Source organism: Atractosteus spatula, chromosome 19, assembly GCF_055471065.1.
Source record: "Atractosteus spatula isolate fAtrSpa1 chromosome 19, fAtrSpa1.hap1, whole genome shotgun sequence".
Lineage (NCBI taxonomy): Eukaryota > Metazoa > Chordata > Actinopteri > Semionotiformes > Lepisosteidae > Atractosteus > Atractosteus spatula.
Genome location: NC_142724.1, coordinates 10,763,960 through 10,785,527, shown reverse-complemented (window position 1 = coordinate 10,785,527; position 21,568 = coordinate 10,763,960). Strand labels below are relative to the sequence as shown.

At 36.8% G+C, this 21,568-nt stretch overlaps 1 protein-coding gene across 2 annotated transcripts in view; it reads right to left on the bottom strand.

Annotated features, from left to right (window-relative positions):
- LOC148818065 (uncharacterized) overlaps positions 1 to 20,951 on the bottom strand; it is a 37,902-nt gene extending 16,951 nt beyond the window's left edge. The window contains exons 1-10 of one of the 2 annotated variants that reach the window (XM_088937838.1): positions 20,775 to 20,951; positions 18,782 to 18,907; positions 13,796 to 13,870; positions 12,879 to 13,052; positions 11,676 to 11,833; positions 10,055 to 10,237; positions 8,924 to 9,467; positions 7,381 to 7,543; positions 2,833 to 2,944; positions 566 to 656 (exon numbers count right to left, since the gene is read on the bottom strand). In XM_088937838.1, coding sequence (XP_088793964.1) covers positions 566 to 656; positions 2,833 to 2,944; positions 7,381 to 7,543; positions 8,924 to 9,467; positions 10,055 to 10,237; positions 11,676 to 11,833; positions 12,879 to 13,052; positions 13,796 to 13,870; positions 18,782 to 18,907; positions 20,775 to 20,951 — 1,803 coding nt within the window. The remainder of the gene's footprint in view (positions 1 to 565; positions 657 to 2,832; positions 2,945 to 7,380; positions 7,544 to 8,923; positions 9,468 to 10,054; positions 10,238 to 11,675; positions 11,834 to 12,878; positions 13,053 to 13,795; positions 13,871 to 18,781; positions 18,908 to 20,774) is intronic. The other variant, XM_088937839.1, reaches the window with a different exon arrangement.
- Between the last annotated feature and the right edge of the window lie 617 nt (positions 20,952 to 21,568).

The following is a 21,568-nucleotide window of genomic DNA, read 5'->3' as shown; positions in this document are numbered from 1 at the left end:
TTACCTTTTCCTGGTGTGTAGTCTTCTACAGAACTCCTAGATGCTTGAATGAACGTAGCTCTCTCTCCACTTAAACTACTGTAATTTGTGTCCTATCCAAGGGTTACAGTAGCTGTATCCCATACAGCCCCTGTCACAGACCACCATCTCCAGGTTATCCAAAAGGAAGAAGAACCATCTTAGGTTCATATTCCTGGGTTTTCAGCTAGACTTTGATGCAATGAATGCCTCACTCTTATAGGCTTGGGTGTATGGAATTTGTTAAAGTGTGACTCTGGGCATGTACTGTAACCGATCTTATGGTCTTCCTGGCTGTTTGGCATTTTCTTCTGCTCCTCCAAAACAAACATGTGCTCATGCACGTGGACACCCTGACAGCGGCATCAACTGCCTGGATTTGAGGTCTCAGACCCCTCATTTGATGGCTGAACAGCTCCTGATTTCCCTATGAGCAGTGAATGCACTCAGCATCATTACTGGCCATAGAGCGGTGCCTTCCTCCTCCACATTACAAACAATAAATTAATTTTGACACAAGTAGAAAACATCAGATGCCTCTCCTTACCTCTAACATGTACTGATCGACTAGGTGCAACTCTGAGGGTGACCCCTTGTAAGACTTATACATTTCCACATCATCTGGAGTGGGTACATATCTGTTAGGAAATATACAGTACAGTAACAGTGAGATGAAATAAATCCAGGATTTGATTTTACCACATGCTTAATGACTGTTAACAGCTGTCAATTTCTCCTTTTTCCAGTCCTCAAGCAGAAATGACAGTACTGTACATTGCTAAGGTATTCTAAGTGCTGTAAGATAAAAATGAATAATGTAAATCAGAACAACGAAAATTAGTTTGAAGAGGCTGCTGTGTAGTCAGTCAATTCATAGGAGCATTTTGCTCCTCTAATTACATACAGAGAAATTTTGATTTACACAGATTTAATCACAAAACAGAACAAGGGAAGCCTGAACCTAAGATACATACAGTATAGTATATAAAGAGCTGCTCCAGTCTTATTTTTCACATAAAATGAAGGATGTGGTGGTAAATTAATTATGAGTGTTTTAGTTTACAAAACATGACAGCCTTTGCCCATTAGCCTGACTAATTTTATCCAAAACAATGTAAATCTTAGCATCTGCTTACAGGAAATTTGGTATTATAACCCTGTGCTACTTCTATAAAAATGCACACATCAAGAGAATCACACATTTTTCTCTTTCTTTCACGGCACAGTACCCGGGTGTTCAGCTGCTCAGAGAGAAAGCCATATTGTTCTGACATAAAATGCTGATGCTGAGTTGTGTCTAAATTGCACTGCATTTGACTCAGTCTCCAAGTGGATCCAGATAATACTGTATACAGTAGTTTTCAATATAGAGTTCAAACGTCTGAACCGAACCTTTTCATAAGTTTATAACCAGGGGGATTATTCAGTTCTGTAGCTACAGCTACAGCATATTAACATTTTGTTAGGAGTGAAAAATTAGTATAAGATACAAACTGTATTGTATGAAAAAAAAACAGGACAAAAAATACAGTTTTTTCTTTTTGAATTATGCAATGTCTTTGACCACAGTCTCTTTTCAAGACATCAAGCATTCCACAAAGATTCAACTGAAGAATCATTTTATCATTTCTCAGACCCTGTGCCCAAGAGAGTCACTCAATTCTATGTGCCTCTTAGAGCACTTTATCATAAGACCTTCAGCTGTAGAGCTATGCACCTGTTTTGCTAAAAGGTTCTGGCATTTGTTTCCATCAACATTATAAAGTTCAGTTCTCTCCCTTTTTGCCCAAGATTATCTAGCAGTGACTTGCACAGAAAGAATAGAACTGGGCTATTGCATTCCTTGTGGGAAAGTTCAATGTCTAAACTACTGTCAGAATGACCACAAAATCATAATTTATCCTAGTAATATACTAGAGTAGTTTCTCCTTAATCATACAGTAAGAAAAGAGATTTTGTTTCCACTCCTCTCATCTGAATTTTAAGTTTTGACTTTAAAAATATGTTCATGGGACTACTCTAGATTTGATTATATATATATATCAATAACTAAGTACATAAGTGAGTGTTCCACTTAATCTACAGTAACTATGCAGTCATTTTTTCCCATTTTTTTCCAATTATAAGAATTTAGGAAATTCTGCAAATGAAAGGAGATCATTCAAGCCCATCTTGCTTATGTGATAGTTCAGTTCCACAGTAATCCATCCTCACCTGCACACAAGGGTAATATATGGTTAAAGTAATTGAAGTGCGAATGAAAAACAAAAGTTAAAATATGTGCTTAAGATCATTTATGCACTGGCGGCCTGTCATAAATTAAAGTTGTACACTAATTCATGCATGCAAAATAGATTATAGTTTTCAGGTTTTGAAAACACACCTCACAACTCAACCCACTCTAATGGAAAGCAGAGCTATGTCAAGCCAGTTAAACAACAGCTAGGAAAGTGCCCACTGTCTACAACCTACCCAGAAAGGTATTTAGAGTGGGTTATAGAGGGTATTTGAAGACCTTCTTAATCCCTAGTTGGGGTCTCCCTCATGATATGACATGGTCTATTCTATGACAAGAGTAGGACACCCTGCACAAATATACTATACTCTCCTCTCTCATCCAACTTTATGGAATCTTTCCGAAAGTATTTTTGTATAACACAGATTTAACAGCATGACAAAAAAGCAGGAGGTGAAACCTTCATACAGGATAAATAGAGAACAGAAAAGTAAAATGAAGGGTATAGTAAGGATGAGATAAACTGCCCCTTTAAAGAATATATAAGAGCCATGAGTGGTAGCAGTGAGAGAGCAAACCTCCTGAGAGAAGCAATTTGCTCATCACTGAGGCCTCCATCCTCTTCATTAAGAATGGACAACTTTTCCTTCACTTCATTTGGCCTCACAGGGAAACTTTTGAGGAAAATATCTGTATGAACAAAAGAAAATTCAAGTGGTTCACCACAATATCAAAGGCTACTCTTAACAAAAAGGAAAAAAAAAACATTCATTGACTGTTAAATCCAAAAGTACTCTGTATTTTAACAAAGAAAGACTGAATATAAAATACCATGAAGGATTTTTAACATCAAAATTTGAATAATGCAGTTTCAGAACTCTTAAATACTTAAGATTAGAAAATTAATACTAAAAGACAATCACTTAAGTATCAGGCTTTCCATTTACTTTAATGTCCTTTGTTATTTTCTTTAAAAAAACACATAATAGAGTGTGATTTTCTATGATTTATACAGTACATATGTAGATACAGTACTGTATGTCTTGACTGCTGTACTCACACATGTTCATGATATCATAGGCCCCCAATTTCCAGCACTGAGACTCACACATGATTCCTATTTCTGAAGGACTGAGATGATTTAATGCTTTCATGCAATATTTTTAAGATTATTTTTCAAAGAAGCTTAATAAATGTTGTTTGTGATGATGTCAATGTTTTAATGTACCAAGGGATAAAAACCCAATATTTTTTATGTGTTTTGGTTGTTAAATCAGATGAAATTTTAGTTAGGCTGTGTGGTTTGGTAAATTCCAATAAAGTAATGAGTCCATCAGAGATAAAGACACAGCTTCTAGAATGTCACCAATTACACAATTACTTAATTATTCAGTTACTAATTACCCAAGCATTGCTTTATTACTCTTATTTATTACATCCGTATCACTTTTTCATTGGCTGCCTCTATTTCATAACTAGGGATGGATGTAAAGTATGCTACAGTATGGTATCTATGGTATCAGCAGGAAAGTACAGTAAAAACTCTTTGTAGTATTATATTTAATTAAGAGATTAATAAAAATGATAAACTTTGATTACAATACAATTTTATAATATGCCCAAAGGTAAACATTTATACCTCTGTTTCAGATTTGTTTTCAGCCAACTTTTAGTGATTTTTGGATGCACCACCAAAAGTGATTTTTAATCTCATGGTGCTTCCAAAGGAGACATTTTAATTCCCACTCTGTAACAATAGTGCTGGCACAATTGAGTCTATTAAGTTGGACCTTAAAACATATTAATTTAATTTACATATTAATTTACTTTACTCATTCTTGAGATATATCATTTTGGTAGATAATTACTTATCAGTGCTGTAAAATACATTGGGAGCATTGCCTGAAAAACACTGTATAAATATAGTATGCTGAAAAGAGAAGGAAAGAAACACAAAAACGTGTTTCTTTTCTTCTCTTTTAGGCATGGAATAAACTTTTACCTGTTCCTTTGCAGCCTATGCATGCTGACACAGCTTCCTACTTGAACTAAATATAGTATTATTATAATATTATCCAGTTAGAGGCCTTTTCACCTATCAAAGTGAAATGAATATAAATGGTTAATTCTATTCCTTAAACTACTTTTGCATTTGTAAGTGGGGATTTGTCAGAATATCACTCATTCTTTAATCAATGAGCACTTTGCATAAGCTCTTAAGACAAAAAAATAAACATTACAAGACAACCCAACACTGAAAAGTGCACCAAGTTCCTATTGCTGTCTGTTGCTGCCATCAACTGGGCATTTACAAAATTTTTTATTTACAACTATTTACAAAAAGAGAATACTTTTTCACTGACAAAAGTATTAATTTTTCTTCAATTAACTTACTGTATCTACAGTAGGTATCCAGCAGGGCATGGTATGTTTTGTCCAGTTTGCTATCTATAGTGAGAACAACTAGGAAGGGACTTTTGTTTATTCACAATGATTTTTTTGAGAGACGATTAAATGGTAAATTGAACAGTCGTCTGACATTAGTAGTAAGCTAGTTTCTAAAGGCACAATAAAGCTGAATTTACTTAAATTCACTTGAAATGTATGTGGAATTACAGGCCTGTCATGTGACAGAGCGCATGTCCATCTTTTCAAGGTATTTTGCTTTCAGAAGAATTTCAGAAACTTGCAAAAATCAACATTTGGATAATAAGAGAAGCACTTCACAAAACAAATGTTAAAAATGTCTCAGTTTTTTCACATGTCAATGGTGTTTAAGAACAGCACTTGACACATTTCACACTTCTCTGCACTGACTATTGTAGTTGGGTTCTGCCACCACCTGGGTTTCAGAAGATAAACTCACTTCAGGATCAAATGCACTTTTCCATAATGCACTTGCAATGAATATAATATTTGCAATGAATCCTGCAAATGCAGACCAGAGGGGCTTTCTGCTTAGTTCAGTATTTTAGAAACCCTGTAGTCAGTGATGTTTACTACTGAGCCTGAAGGGACACAGTCCTCCAGGTTTTGAGGCTTACTGTACCTATACTTTCCAATGTGTAATTGCACAGCAACAGTGGTAAAATAGACACATTAAGTGAACAGTCAATTCAAATAAGGTCATTAACACTCCAGTGTAGAATGCAAATTGGAAGATATGGCCACCATACAGGTCCAGTGGTGAATATCTGTGCTGTTGGTTATGCTTGTTGATAGTAAGGGAAACTGTAATTGCAATAGAATAAGAGGACCATCAGTAATTGCAATAGAATGAGAGGACCATCAGTAATTACTCTAATGGACAGTTCTTGCAAATCAGAATGGGCAAAAATACAGATGAAGTTTTTTCAATGACATGAAAAGCGATAAGGAATAAATAAAAAAAGGTTTGTTACATTTATTGTATCCATAAGATTTGAATTCCCCTCTCCTTAACCAGGCTGCAAAGCTCTAAATAAAAAAAAAACAGTTGTGTGTCTTCTGTGTGTTTTCTATCAAGAAGAGTGTTGTTTGCACTGAATTCTCTGGCCATTGCCACCTGTATTAGATTCTTTTCTCATTTTAGTTTGAGAGGAAGAACACCATCTGCCCCCTAACAAACCAGACTAAGACAATTTGAAAGCTGGTTATGTCGATTCTACCTCCCTTTTGAAATGCTGCCAACCCATTAAAGTGGGAAACTGATTTGGAATGGTTTTTATCAACATCATCACAGCAAATGTAACCTCCTGATGTCAGTAAGGGATGCTAAGATCAAATCTAGAATTCCCACATTCCTAAACAAAGTCTAATGATTGAACCTGAGGGTGACGAATACGTGTCTAAATAGTATTTGTTTGTTTTATAATGGAACTTAATAAGCCCCAACAGAACTTGCAGAGAAAAGCAGAAATCAGTGTTGCTCAAAACCTGACTTTTGTACAGTATAGTGCTTCATGTTTTTCAGTTTCAGTTGGTTTCTCCCATCTTGTGCAAAGTCCTTTTCATTTTCTTATGTTACCAATGACTGTGTCTAGACATTTTATTGTAATAAAGACTGCTTCTCAATCATTTATTAATCAATATACACATAGATAAATTAAGAAAAATCATACAATTTCTTTTAGTTTGCATTTAAAAAAATGCTTTCTAACAGCTGTTTTGTACCAGTTTTAGCAGTTTCTCTCACTATCAAAACCTATGCTTAGCTCTCGTACATTATCTTGTCAGGAATTCCCTTAAGGCTTTATTTCCTTGCAATTCATTGCAGTTCATGTATTATTGTCCTGTTCTAGCTATTCACTGTTACTAAAATTATATGCTTCCTCCTCAGTAGTTTAAGTTTCTTAACAAAGCCTTATGTAACACCTAAAGTATCTATAGTGTTTAATAGAGAACAGTACAAGGATGTTGATTTGTTGCTAATACTTGATCTTTCACTAATACTGCTATTTCTTCTTGCCAGAAAAAAAGGTCTGAACATGTGTAGCATCTGTATTTAAGTTTTTGAGCTTTTTTGTTCTGAAAAATGCAGCTGATTTAAGATTAAGCTATTTAAATAGATATGCAATTTTATAACAGCACGACTCACATCATTTGTGTATTTATTTGACCCTGCATTTAACAAAAGCACATCCAGCTTGTGTAACATACACACACAAACCTCTGGTAAAACACACGTACAGTAAATGAGTTTGTGCTATTGGAAAGCCAGCTGGTTATTTACAGGGGCAAAGAGAGTGAGGAGAAGTGAAATCATTTTACACGTCTTTTATATTGTGGGGACGCTCTAATTCTTTAATGCAGGACACTGAAGTAAAGAGACTCAATGTAGTCCGTAAATCACTAAACGTAGCTAATTCAGAGCACAGAAAGTCTTTCAAGCACTGGTTTTTAACTATAACTACAACACTGGTTTGTGTGGGCAAGGCAATCTCTGCTTTCCTACATACAATTTAGTAGCAAACACTATGAAATTACTGTGCCATCAACACCAGCTGTTGTAAAAGAAAGACATTTATTGTCTTCACTATCTTAGTCGATTACCAATTAATGATTCCCAATCTGGTGCAGTATAAAATGTAAAAATATATACAGTATATATATATGCTTTTGTATTTCTTTAGAAAGAAAAGACTTACTGAAGTTATGGGCTATCTTCTGGTTTAACATGATCTGAGGGTTGTTGTTCGACTCCACCCCTCCAATGACTCCCACATCCTGAACGGAGAATTGCTCAAACAGCCGCTCTCCGTCAATTTTAATTTTCCCAGAATCACTCCGTGTCCACACAGATTTCCCAATCTGCCAAAAAAACAGTTTACAACAGGACAAGCAATATTACCAACCTGTTAATATTGTCATATCAGTGATAATCAACTAGAAATACTACAGTCCACGTTCCTTACTGAGTGGCACACATTCAGTATAGAAATTAATCAAGACGGTATGGGAAAAGTCATTTGTATACTAATACTGTACCTGCAATTTGTTAATTGACATTACAATTGGAGATTGTATAATGAGAGAAAAAGTATGTATGTCCTGGCCAAATGTCCCATTGGCCTTTACCAATCATGGCCTCCTAATAATCCCCATCTATGAATTGGCTTCATCACTCTGCTCTCCTCCCCACTGATAGCTGGTGTGTGGTGAGTATACTAGTGCACTTTAGCTGTGTTGCATCATCAAGGTGGGGCTACACACTGGTGGTGGTTACATTACCTGTGAAGTGCTTTGAGTGGAGTGTCCAGAAAAGTACCAGTACTGTATGTGTAAGCATTATTATTTTTGTAACTGGAGACTTTTGTAAAGACTGCTAGAGGATTTGAAAGATAAGCGACCTTTTTTAAAATCCTCATTTCTTAGGAATTCTGAAAAGCTGTTATCCTTAAGATTGACCTTATTTAATTTTTTGGGTCACACAGTAAGCTTAGTCAAAGCTACAAGGCATGACAAAGCTGTTGCTGACATCAGTGAATAGGTCCCTGTGTTGAGGTTCTGAGAAGCAAAGAAACTGTATTAGGCATACAGTATAAAGCCATTTAACCTTTGACCTTAGTAGTAGTTCTTAATGGACATAATAAAACTCCCATTGCAAGGTGATTTGATCAAGTTGAATTTAACTTATGTATTTAGATAGTAAATTTTGAAATGTATAAAATTACTGTACAGCAAAAGCCTTATTTGTTTATCTGTTTACTCCAAGTACTGTATTTTACTTCTTTTAAGTGCCAAGAGAAAGCTGATTTTTTTTTCTCAGGATTTCAAACAAACGTTTCCATCAAGCAAAAATTATTCCTCCATTTTCTGCTTGTTTCACTTTTATATCCTATAGCGGTGTTGTATGTTATACACTATTGTAATGTACAGTGAGTACAATAATGCACTCAGAATAGGTCTATTCTAATATTTTAATACATACTTTCTAATACATTCTAATACTTTAAAACATAAGAAGCAGTTTTGAAACAGCACTGTGGTATAACGGTCATGGTTCTGCAGTTGTAATATTGTATATTCAAACATGAAATGGACACTGATGTTGTGCCCTTATGTAAAATAGTTTCAGCAGTGAAATGTCCAGCTGTATAAATGGAAGTTAATATCCAGGTCATCATTGTACTGTATATGAGAAGCTATTTTGAATTCATTTTGTCAATTGAATTTTATAAAGATGCTCACCCTTTCCTGGGACACCAGGTCCCAGTGAAACGCTTTAGTTCTCTTTGATGTGGGTTTAGCATTAAATCTGTTGTGCAAAGGAGGTGGGGCAGGAACTGGAGGTGGTGGAGGAGGATTCATGGCAAATCCAGGGATAGGCACAGGTGCATTGGGAGAAGACGGAGGGATGAAAGAACCGACCAGTGCAGTGGTAAATTTGCGAACTGCAGGCACAGGAGGAAATAGAGGAGGTGAAGGGGGATGTGGAGTTGAAGTCTGGACAACGTCTGATTCTCCAGAGGCTCTCTTCCCTTCCAGTTGTAAAACAGCAGGCTTCGCTTCTTCTGCTGCCTTTTCATCTTCTTCATTCTTTTTCCTGTCTTGTTCTTCCTCCTTGTTCTCCTGGATCTCTGGCATTCTGATGACCTCATATATACTGTTGTCTTCTGACTGAGATTTGCGTTTCCAATCCAGGCAGAACTTGTCTATGGCCTGCACCCACTCATTCCGATCCATCCTAATGGCCTCTGTGCTGTTCACATCATTACTAGCAGGTACCCGAAACCTAAAAGAAGAAATGGGCTTTAAATGAGCTTTTGAAATGGCATTGAATAAATGAGAAAAATAGATTGTTCCTTTTGTATAGCATTTGTAGACTTGCTTTTTTGTTTGTAGGGAAACAAAAAAGAATAAAATGTAAGAAAAAATGCATTAGCAGGTCATGGCTGTTTAATCAAGACACTTCACACTCTGTGCGGGTTTTTTCAGATAAAGCTGTTTTCATGGTAAAAATCCATTTCCAGAGGCCTTTTAAAAGCAGGGCACTTCAGCAATTCAGAATGGCACCTGTTCCCCCAAAGCCAATGGAAAGAAAACTGGGAAGTAAAACTTAACATAGCTCTGGTCACTTAAGAAAAGCATTGTGGATTGCCTCAGGGACTTTGAATACCTATTTCTTTGCCAGTGTAAAGGTTTGCACCACTCTGGGGATATCTAGTCTCACCTTCAACAAGTCCAGAAGTACAGTAGCTGCTTGGTTATCTGCTGATAAAGCAAGCAAGCAGATGGATATCCCTTGGATGGTACAACACCTGAAGCACAGTACCATTGCAGAGCCAGAGTAGGAGATAGCAGGGCGATACCATCACTCACAGGTACTCATTTTTCTTGGTGAGCACGGTGAAGGTGTCACAGCCTCTGTGTTTCTCCACGCTGGCATTCCCATCAGAGAAGTGTATGACCACGGGCAAGGACTGGGATGTGGCGTTAATGTCATCATTGTCTTGACCGACAGGAGACAAGACAAGCTCTCCCTCTTGAAGTCTGGCCATGCACCTAACAGAACAGCAGATACAGTATGTTGATAATAAGCTATAGTTTTTCTTTTCAGACAAGGCATTACACTTCTGAACAGTATACCTTATGTTTCAGAAACAGGATTCTGCATAAACCACATGAAGCAGGAGCAAGGCCGTGCAACTACCCTGACACTTTATGGCCATTTCAACTGACTTACTGTACAACAATCCTACTGTCCCAGAACCACAATCCATAAGATTGTGTTTTAAGGTCAAGATATTGATTTTGGACACTGTCCTTGCAAAAATCCCGACTTTGTAACATCACACCTGTAAAATCAATAAAGAAAGTGCTGGCTGTGGTTTCTTCAAAGTGCTCTTTTAGATCCTGTCAGTATGATTAATAACTTAACACAGACATTTGGGCTCATAAGGCCTGGTGAAGGGAAGACAGGTCAAAATTAATAAGCACCGCTCTTAACAAAAGAATGGCTAACACACCTCCCTCGTAGAAGCTGAACATCAATTCATTTAATCATTGCTAGTGAAACACGCGTGACAATCCTAAAAAAAATCCATCATCATTAGATCCATCATGAAAGGCTATATCGAACATCAGGAAAATTGGATTATAGCATAATATTTCTGTTCATTTTTTTTGTTAAAGTGTGACACCATATCTTTTTCTTTAAATACTTCTGTGCAGTGCATGTAGACAAGCCTTCCTTTCAAAGCTGACATTTCATAAGAAAAGAAAAATGTATCCCTATGCAGTAAGTATGGGACCTTATATCAGATTAAATGTAATTTTTTGTCTTTGAATTACTGCGGGGAACATTTCTGAATTACTGCTGTAGGTAAATTACAATGACACAGATAATGGTGTCCTGTCAAGCATGTCATTTCAGTTTTATGGCAAATGCATTATATTAGTCCTCTATTTAAAAGCTAAACTACCACTCATGCATTATACAACACTGATGTTATAAGGAACAATCAAACCTTTTTGCAGAAGTTTACATTTGACCTCTGGGGCAAAAGAGGATATTTTACTATCATAGTGTTTTCATTTTCTATGAACAATGATGCATTATTTAAAATTTACAACCACCAAATTATTTTCCTTTTTTTCTTTTTAAAAATGTTTAAGAGTTAGATGTTATTCCATGTACAACATCACTGTACCAAAAAGTGTGTGACAAGCATTAATGTCCCTTAGCCACATTGAGAGTGGCTACATTTTTTTTTCTTGAGGAAAAAATGACATTTTTCAAGAAAACAATTGTGAACTTAATTGTGTTCTTGAACCGATTAACTACAGATGTGAATAAGATTTGAGATTTAAGCTTATTCTTAAGACTTTTGTTGATTAAACACATTGAAGCCATGTACAGTCAATGTGTTTGTTGAGCTAAAGGTGCAAATGAAACTTTTGAGGAATCACCAATTTCTTACTAGAACAAGACCTTCCATACCTCACCCATGTGACTGAGGCCAAGCCCCCTCTCTGTAAATCCAGTGGTCCTTCGCGAATGGTATTTGATGTTGTAGGCTGCTCATAGGTATCCGAGTTGGGTGGTATTGGAAAGTCATAAATATTGCTGTATATGATTGAGTTAACTAGCTGCATAATCTTGCAAAGGAGACAGAAAGTAAGACAAACTTAGAAAAACATCCATTGCTGAGAAACCAAAGTTATTTGTACTTAAAGAGCTAAGTATACAAAACACACAGAAATCTGCAAAACAGGTCAGGTCAAGTAATTGATTCTATTACTTTTTCAGTTGATCAGAATGATTACTAGATATTTTGGATATATTGGCTTTAAGTTTATTAAGGTTTAATCGGAGTCTGATCTTCCCTCCAGAAAATATTAAAACTAACATCTTAACCTTCATGTTTGTTTTCAAAACCCATTTTGCTCTTGAATAAGGTTGAGTTCTGAGGTGCTGAGATCTCTGTGTCAGTGTAAAAAATGCACTTGTTTCAAAAATTGCACCATGACCAGTGTCACTAATGATATACATCCATAGTGCACTTAGCGCAGAGCTCCTTAAAGGCAACAGTCCAACAGTTTTTGTAGGTCTCCTTAAAATCATCAACAAATTTAGAAACTGCAGCAAGGTTTAATTGGTTCTATTAAGACGATCGTGCTAATTTAACCTTTGATCTTAACCTTAATTTAATTCCTGAGGTCTTGTAATCATTGGTGATTTAAAAAGACCTCTTGAACTATTGCCCTTGAGGAACAGACTAGAGAAATATGGCTTCTGCACTGGTGCGCATGTGATTTGCAGAAGCCAGAGTACAAGTGAAGTTGTGGTGCATTTACAGTCACATATCTGCTGATGTGTCTCAAAGGTGACACAGCTTGGCATGTAAACATATTAAAATGAATCATTCAAAATTAAGTAAAAAAAAAACACAACTTTCCAAAGAGCAGTCAAATACAGTCTCAAACAGGGTATCGGGGATCTAAGAAATATTTTACATTTTTTTCCTGACCGGTTATGGAAACATTTTTAACAAACATCTAAAACCTGCAGGACTGGTGTTGCAGGAATATGCAATAAGATCACTGTCTTAAAGCAACAGTGCCCTTAGGGGTGAAGGACTAAGGCGAAGGTTTCCTGTCTCAACTGCTTTGTCCTACACTGACAGGGTGTTTGTCTTCTCACATTCCGTTTGTCTTCCAGCGATGATGCTTCCAGCTCATAGTCATGCCGTCCCTGAAATGAGATGGAGAACTTGGCCCCCACCCCATCATCACATGACTTCACAGTTGAAAAGGGCAGCTGCCTCTTGACAATTCCTTTCTCAATACTGCAGATGACTTTTGCCTTAAAATCGATCTGAAAAAAAAAACAGGGAACAAAAATAGTTTCCTTGCTTCAATTTCAATGTAACATTTCAATTGCACAAGTTACATCACCACCTACAGTATTTGTGGTCTAACTAGTCACAGTCATTTGGAATCTCCATGTGCTTTCTGACCTTGAGCAACATTCAGCTAGAATTTCACAGCCCCATTCACGGTGTTGATGTTTTGCATTTTTGAATCTTAATAGATCTTACTGAACACTGATTCATTGTAAAGGACTGGCATCCTATGCGTGGCATAGATGTGCCCTGTGCCCTTTGTATAGAAACAGACAACATAGTGGAACAGATTGCAACCTTTAGAACATCACAACCTTTACTGCTTTCTTGCAATGGATAGATGAAGCAGCAGGTCCTTTAGAATGCAGTATACGTTAAAGATTACAAAACTCATAAAATCTATAGGAAACAGGAGAGTACATGCTGTAGTATAAACATCCCTCTTGCATTCTACTGATACAAACATTATTACAGGCAGTAATTAAATATTACATATCTAATTAAATTGAGTGTAATTTAATTAGTAACTATCTGGACAATGCCACAGATCTACAGTATGTCGCGTATTTAATTTTACAAACATTTGTCTTTATTTTAATTAAAACCAAAACAATTTTCTTGAGAAGCAATTCTCATGGTTCTCAGGGGGATGAATGGATTTCAGATGGAAATACATTCTTCTGTTTCCCTGCATTTGTCAGTTATTTTCGCTTACCTGCAAAATGCGTTTCTGCCATCGATATCTGTTGTACTTGTAGACACTGAAATTGTATTGTGTAATGTCTTCCTCCTATAAAGGAAGGAAAACATGTTATCTGACTCTTTTTGCAATGCCAAATCCATCCTATGCATTACTACTGGCCAAAAATTCAGAAAATAATATCAACAGTATATGAACAATTATAACATTATAGCATCTATAATAGACAGCTTCCTCTTCTGATGTGATGTTCACTGTTAAGGAAAGCTAGCTGCTTGTAATTTCACTATGCTCACTATTGTGTTTCCTTGTCATCCATTAATTAATTAGTATTCAGTTTTGTCATCAATTAAATGATACCCAGTAAGTCACTGTGGGCAAGAACCTAAGGACACCATGGTCAACTCAAACCCAGCCAGCTCTGGAAACACTAGCCAGAATGATGTACTGCCATTTGGACAGACAAGGACAGGGGGTAAGTAACACAGACTGAAACTAGCCATCTTGTTTTAAAGAGCAAGTACCTTTACTGTTGGGGTTGCTTGTTAGCATCAGGTTTATTTTTGCTCTTTCTGCAGCCTACGATCCAATATTATGATCTATATCTTATTCAGGTTGTTTTGATACAGGTCTTTCAGATGGATGTACTCTGCAGACAAACAAAACTCCACTGAATACTAAGCATAAGAGGAAGTTTTCAAAAGAGGAACTAAAAATGAGCACGTAAGGAATCATTGTTTTATTACCATTGTTGCGACCTTTAAAAGAGGTCGTCAGGATGTTTCAATACAGTATCCTGCAGCTTATCTGGTCTGTGTTTTCTAATTTATGTCTTATTACGATAACCAAAGCATTTTGATAACAATCCTGATTCACACAAATCTGTAAATGTCTCACCACTGTTGTAAAGCATCAGTGGATCTCCAGACTGGTAGTGCAATGCCAGTAGTGCAATACTCCCCCTCAGAGAGCAGGACCAGCAGATGAAGTCTGTGGCCAGGAGGCAGAAAGGCACCATGGCACAGGTCCATATACCTTCTGGATCAAAATGAACCCAAAGCTACAGGCAGATCCTCTATCTCTGTATAACAGCCACACTCTGTGCCCACCACAGAGACATATTTCTGCAAAGTCGTTATGCTCCAGCTGTAAACCACCTTCGGCTGCCTCGACTATGCTTCACATTCCAAAAAATTCAGGTGCTTCAAATATTGGATAGGCAAAATGTAAATTAAAAACCTCTATGCCAATTGGGGAAAAAGAAACTTGGAAACTCATTTTTGTTGTCCTTTTATATGCTTACAAAATGTCTGGCTCTTGCCAGTTGAAATCATGCCTATTGGCTTGTACCAGTCCTGTTAAGTGCCATAAGCGCCAGTGCATTTTCTTTTATTTTCTTTTAAAGGAGCTGAAGAATTGTTTCTCACAAGCCCTCTTCCTCCCCTAAAGACCCTGAGACAAAGTATTTTTGCACCCAAAGCACTGGCCCATGTCTTCTCTGCCAATTCAAAACTGTTCCTGTGCATACTTCAGGGTGATACCAGTGGACACAAACAAGCTACTATCCAATCACTGAATCATGCACGTGACATGCATTCATCACACTGTTAAAGAAATATATTTTACTTAATTTGCTATGAATAACTAGAAGGACACCCTAGTTAAGAGCCTAATCTCTTGGATACTCTGAACTAGTTTAAGAAAAACATATTATTCTCTAGGCAGCTTCTCTCACAGACAGGCCACCCTCAATCACGCTTTCACCATCATCACTCAAAAGAGTTATTTATACTCATGTAACATTTCTTTTTATGCAAAGATTCTGGGTTAACTATTTTAGGGAATTTCTCAGAAATACTAAATGATCAAACACAAGGCCTGAGTTCTTTTTGTTATCATCCCACTGTACTAAACTACTCAAATAGTCTCACTGCTGTGCATCAGTGTATTTAAGACTAGCAGCCAACCACACATACTGTATGGGTAGTAAATTTTCCTCTTGTTGTCACCTTGCATCCCTCTTCCTTTCTCTGTATTAGCTCTTGGGCCTCATTCAATTAATGACAAAACATGGCTAACTAAACTAACAATGATACAGAGCACACTGCACTCAAAATCACTGGGTTGTCCAAAGCTTCTTAAATGCTATTACACTTACAGGGTAACATTCAAAAGCATTCAGCTCAAGTGGAAAAAATGGCCCACTCTTTCTCTTCCCAAATAAACCCCAGTGAAATCCTAAAACGTAATGTTAAAGTTAAATGTTAAAGTACATAATGAAACTGAATTTAACTTACAGTATATTTCTGTTTTCACATGTACTGTATGTTGTCTCTAGCATTATTAATGTATTCATACTTTAACATTTACTTTAAGCAAGTTAGGAGGCTATTTTGCTATTGGAGGAAAATATGACAATTCCCATCTTAGTTTTATGTTTATTTTACCTAATAATAGAATAATGTAATTATAATGCATGAGATCATTTCATTCAGGGTGTGAAGGTTAGCTCTTACAGGCAGTTTTGTAACCTTGGAAAGTTACTATTACTATCGGTACTGTTATGCAAGTATTTTGTTTTTATTTGAACACCTTATCGATGCTAAACGCTAGCAAGTGCAGTTGTTCATCAGCCACTACGTTATCATGTAATGTATAAAAATAAAGATGATGAAACACTTTGCATTTAAACCTCCTTTCAAATTTCTCCCTTTTCCATCCAGTTCTGCAGTGATCCTTTACATGAAGCAAACACATCTTATATGTTAGCACAGAGAGTTTTGGCCACAACATTAAAACACCATGTAGTCGATTTAAGTTGGTCTTATCATTATGGGTAGTGGAAATCCTAATGTCTACTTCCTCCTAGAGAACATCTCAGTTCCTCATTTCCAAAAGAAACGCTTAATGATTTGCTTAGAGAACCTTTAAAAAGCATGCAAAGGTTTTGCTGTTCCGTTTTTAAATTTACAGATTAGTGTGTTCTATTGACTGCAATGGGGAAGCTCACTCTAACACCTGGGTTGTGGATGTTTCTGCAGATACTGAGATGAACAGTTAAATAAAACAGATCTATAAATCCATATACTGTAGGACTGGCCATATCTAGTAGTCGGGGACATGGCTGATGTTAGGATATTACAACTGAGATATGTGCTTCAAGTCCTGTTAGGTAGGGGACACTGACAATGGCTTTCAAAACAAATGTTCTCTGGACGAGAAATGGCACAGTTATGCAACATTCTTTCAGGATGCATGGAATGAGAAGGACTGTGAAGTATATTAATCCATGCTGAAAAGATAAGAAAGGAAACACAACCTTCTTCAGGTGTGACTACTACCTACAGTACAGTACTTGAACTAAATTAATTTCTTATTAAAATCCTCTTCTAAGTTGTCCTTAAAAAGGCTTCAGGTTCGGGACTATAGCACATGGTCTTATGAAGGGGAAGTGAATCCCCAAAACACAAAAAATGTAAGAGAATGCAGGGGATGTAAGGGAATGGAGATCAGAGGAATGGCAGAGGCGGGAACAGAATTAAGAAAAACTCTCTTTAACAGTCTGGCATCACAATGGTTCTGTAGAGATGCTTCTCTGAGGGTTTGGCTATCAGGCTTGATCAAAAGCCCTCTGTGTAAAGAGGATAATTTATTGTTCATTCCCTTGCAGAAAAGCAGCTTCTCTGTATATGGCACAAAGAAAGATTCACCCTTCCATTTTCTAATCCCTTTATCCAATACAGGGTCATAGAGGAGCTGGAGCCTATCCTGGTAAATAATAGGCATTTAGGTGGGACACCAATCCAACACAGGGCCAATTTTCCCAGAAGCCAATTAAACTACCGGTATGTTTTTGGACTGTGGTAAGAAAACGGAGCACCCAGAGGAAACCCACACAAACACAAGGAGAACATACAAACTCTACATACTGTATATACTGTAGCAACCCAGGTCTAGAATTGAACCTAGCCACCCAGGGCTGCAAAGAGGCAATGCTAACCCCTGTGCTGTGCCACCATGCTGCCCTAAAAGAAAGATTTGTTTTACCTAATCTACTTGGTGTACTGCAGACATTAGGAGGGTATAAGCAGAGCTCTCTCTCAAGTGCCAAAAGAATTACAGTAACAGCAGGCTCTAAGAACTTCTAACTCTAATCTTTCCCAGGGCTTGTTTCGAAATATTTAGAATCCTTACATCAGCCAGGTAAGAGTGTTGTATATTCATAAAGGGATTTAAAAGTAAGCAGGTGGCTTATAAAATCAATTCTGCGCTCTGCGCTCTACTAGTAGTGTGAAAATTTCCATTAATTCAGTACTTGTGAGGCTGCAGGGTTCTATAACTCTAGCTAATCAAATAAGCTGGTTTTAAAGAGACATCTAAGAACTATAAGAGTTCTGCTCGCGATAAGCAAGGTTGATGCAATTCTAAATAGAGCTTTTTTATTATACAAACCTACTGGGAAACTGACTGCAAAATCCATATCTAATAAGTGTATTAGTTCAAAGATTTTCCAATCAAATATCTTTCTGATGTCTTACTTCAACACATACTGTATGTTCTGCATTCTAACTACCAGGTTACATCCATATAGTAACTGAACGGGTTTCTAAGTACTTCAGGACCAAAAAATAATACTCTTTTTTTTAACACAATGTGTACATTTCTTCTGAAGGACCTCATTTTGCAGGACATGAGCAATGCACACCATGTGATCTACAACGTGAAAGTTGGGATTTCAGAGAGTGAAACAGTCTGGCCATGGTGACCAGCCAGAAAAAAAGAGCTGCAGCTAATACTGTAATTCAGTGTTCCTTGTCAAAGCCACATTCAAGCACCTAAGCACATCTGAATGGCCTCCACAGTTTTTTTTTCATGTTATAGGAGGAACTATCCTATTATAATAAAAATGTGCTGCACTTGGAAATACAGAAAAAACATCTCGTCATTTGCCATTACATGAACTGTACATCGAGCAAAATGACAGGTACTAATTGTCCTTACATGGGATGGCCTGTTCTGCTTCGGAAGTTCGAATTTCTCTTTCCGGGCCTCGTTTAAAGCTTCCTCAATGGTCAGCTCCCCTCTCTTCACCATATTCATGATACTGAGCTGCTTCTCATTGCTGAGCTGAAAAACACATGCAAAAGAAAAAGTGAAAACACACTAATTGTTTTCCATCTGGCTTGCTCAATTAAGTACAAAGAAAATGATCAAAAGGACAGTTTACAAAGTTTCAGGTTAGGCGTTACAAAGTCAGGCATTCAACCATATTATCTACATCGTTTCATATAATCTGCATTATTTAATTCTACATTTCTTTATATAATTATCTTTTTTAGCACATTGCTTCTGAAGGGCTTTATTTTGCAGGACACGAATAAAACACATCAGCTGATCTGCAAAGTAAAAGTTGGGATTTCAGAGAGTCAAACAGTCTGGTGACCAGCAGAAAAAGAGAACAGCAGTTACAGTAATAAGGAACACAGTAAACAGATAAGAAACACAACAAGTGGTCAACAAGTGATCACTCCACAGTGTAACCTTCTACAGTATATTGCACTCCTGTGATTATTCCGCTGGAGACTGAGCACCAGAAATACAGTATTGATTTTGGATACCCACCGTCAGTTTTCTGTATGCCTTTTTGTACTTTTTTTAGTTTTTTAAACCCTTTGATGGCTGTAGACATACTGTAATACAGTATGTACAGCATGCCATCTGATTATAATTGTAATACTTGCACAATAAATGTACTGTAAAATTGTTGCATGCATAATATTTTGTGTAGATAATGGTTTTGAAATAAAAAGTACTGGATAGAGATAGTACTACTGTGATAGAGACCTTTGATTATTCAGATAATTATCAGATCTAAAGTGTTATTCAGATAAGATGTATTAACAGCATATCAATGACACATTATTGACAAATATTCCATAATACTTATAATTATAAAATACTTCATAAGTGTACAAATTTGCAATGTGTAAAAGCGAGTTATATTTTGCTCTGAAAACTACCAGGGAATGAACAGCTGCGCTTACTTCCTTCTTAAAAAAGGAAATGAATGTTAATGACATGCTTTCACAGAATCATATGAAAAGAATTTTGAATTCTCCACATCTTAATAAACTTCAGGCTTGCGATATTCAAGCATTTGATGAAGACAGCCGTCACATGTTATGATGTATAACTGTATTAACGTTTCGCATATCATTTCTGGAAAACAGTACAAAATGTCGCAAACGCACTCAAATTAAAATGCACTTCTAACTCAAAGAAATCATCTGAACAGCTACTTTCATAGCACATAAAAGACTACTGGGATCGTTACAAGTGCGGAATTGGGGGCTCCTGTTCTTAGTTTCGTTACGTTTACAACTGTCAAAGAATAGTCACCAAACACTGTCCACAGTTTACACAGATTCTGAATATGCTTCATTCAAGTGACAGCATCTTCTACAACAACACTGGGTATTGGGTGTGTACTGTATATGGAACTGTGGGGTTATCTGAGGTAAGCTGTAAGATGTAAAGCCTGATCTGTATTTCTAGAGAGGCTTTATACATTTCTAGCTCAAAACCGTATGAGCCGGTACACGTGAGACGTACTTTTCTTGCAGATTACTGACCCAACAAACCAACCCAATCACCGTTCTCAGAATATTCCATCTCCGGCTATACTGTATGTTTGATGTTATACACAGGGTTGTACGTCAATGGCATTTATGCATGTTTTAAATGTTTTTTTTTTTATTTAGGCACATATCCTACTATTATAATTATAAGTACTCTACAGCTTTAATAAAACACCAGATAAGCATCCAAGGAACTCGAACGTACAGTAATTCTGTCACCAAGGCAAGTTTTAACTGCAGCAGCAGGAAAGATCAGTTTGGCAAGTCTTAATGATTTAAAAAATGTGACAAGAATATAGTAACAATATCTATATTCTGTATATCTATATAACTTTAAAACGGGTTTTCTACTGCACCTGCGGGACGTCTATGGCGAGTTTAGGCATTTCCATAGTCTTCACGTCCTCATTCATTAGATCCCAAGCCTGTCCGAAAGTAAGCCTCCCACTTCTCACAGAGCCGAACAGCCACTGTTGCTTCTCGGCAGTGAGACTTCCTTTTCCAGCGAATACCTGTAGTCCTTTTAGTGCCATAGGTAAAAGAGACTATTATTTCCTCACCCGGTTGTGAGAACACACCTTAATTACCCGCAGAACAACTTCCTTATTCAAGAAGAAACGTGGATTTGCAAGAACCGCAGTTGAGGAACCTGCTTCACTGGAGCAGTAACTGTCCGACGCTTTTACCTTAGAGGAGGTCAGATTTCATTTCCCTTTAGGATTTGAAGCAAGGAGGGTTTTCCACAGTGGAGGTGTGTACTTCGGCGTAGCGCCTAGTATAAGGAACAAAGGAATTAGTTTCTTACATACTGTAAGAAACAATGGTTAATATATTATTAAACATTGCAAAACCACATATATATACATAATCTCAGCCCTCTTAATCCTTTTTTTATTCACACATTATCACATTCCGTGGAATATTTCGTATTTTCTAAATAAACTTTTCTCATGCAGATGGGGTGTTGGACTGAATAAAAGGTACATCTGATAGGATATTGTTTTCTATTCTCTAATTAAAGTAATATCTTTACCATGCTTAACATCGTGTTAGCGCTGTAATGTGGATTAACAATCCTTAAATATCTGGTCTGTATACAGCAAGTCATCTAAATGTAATTTATAATACCAGAAGATAGGTGTGCATATAC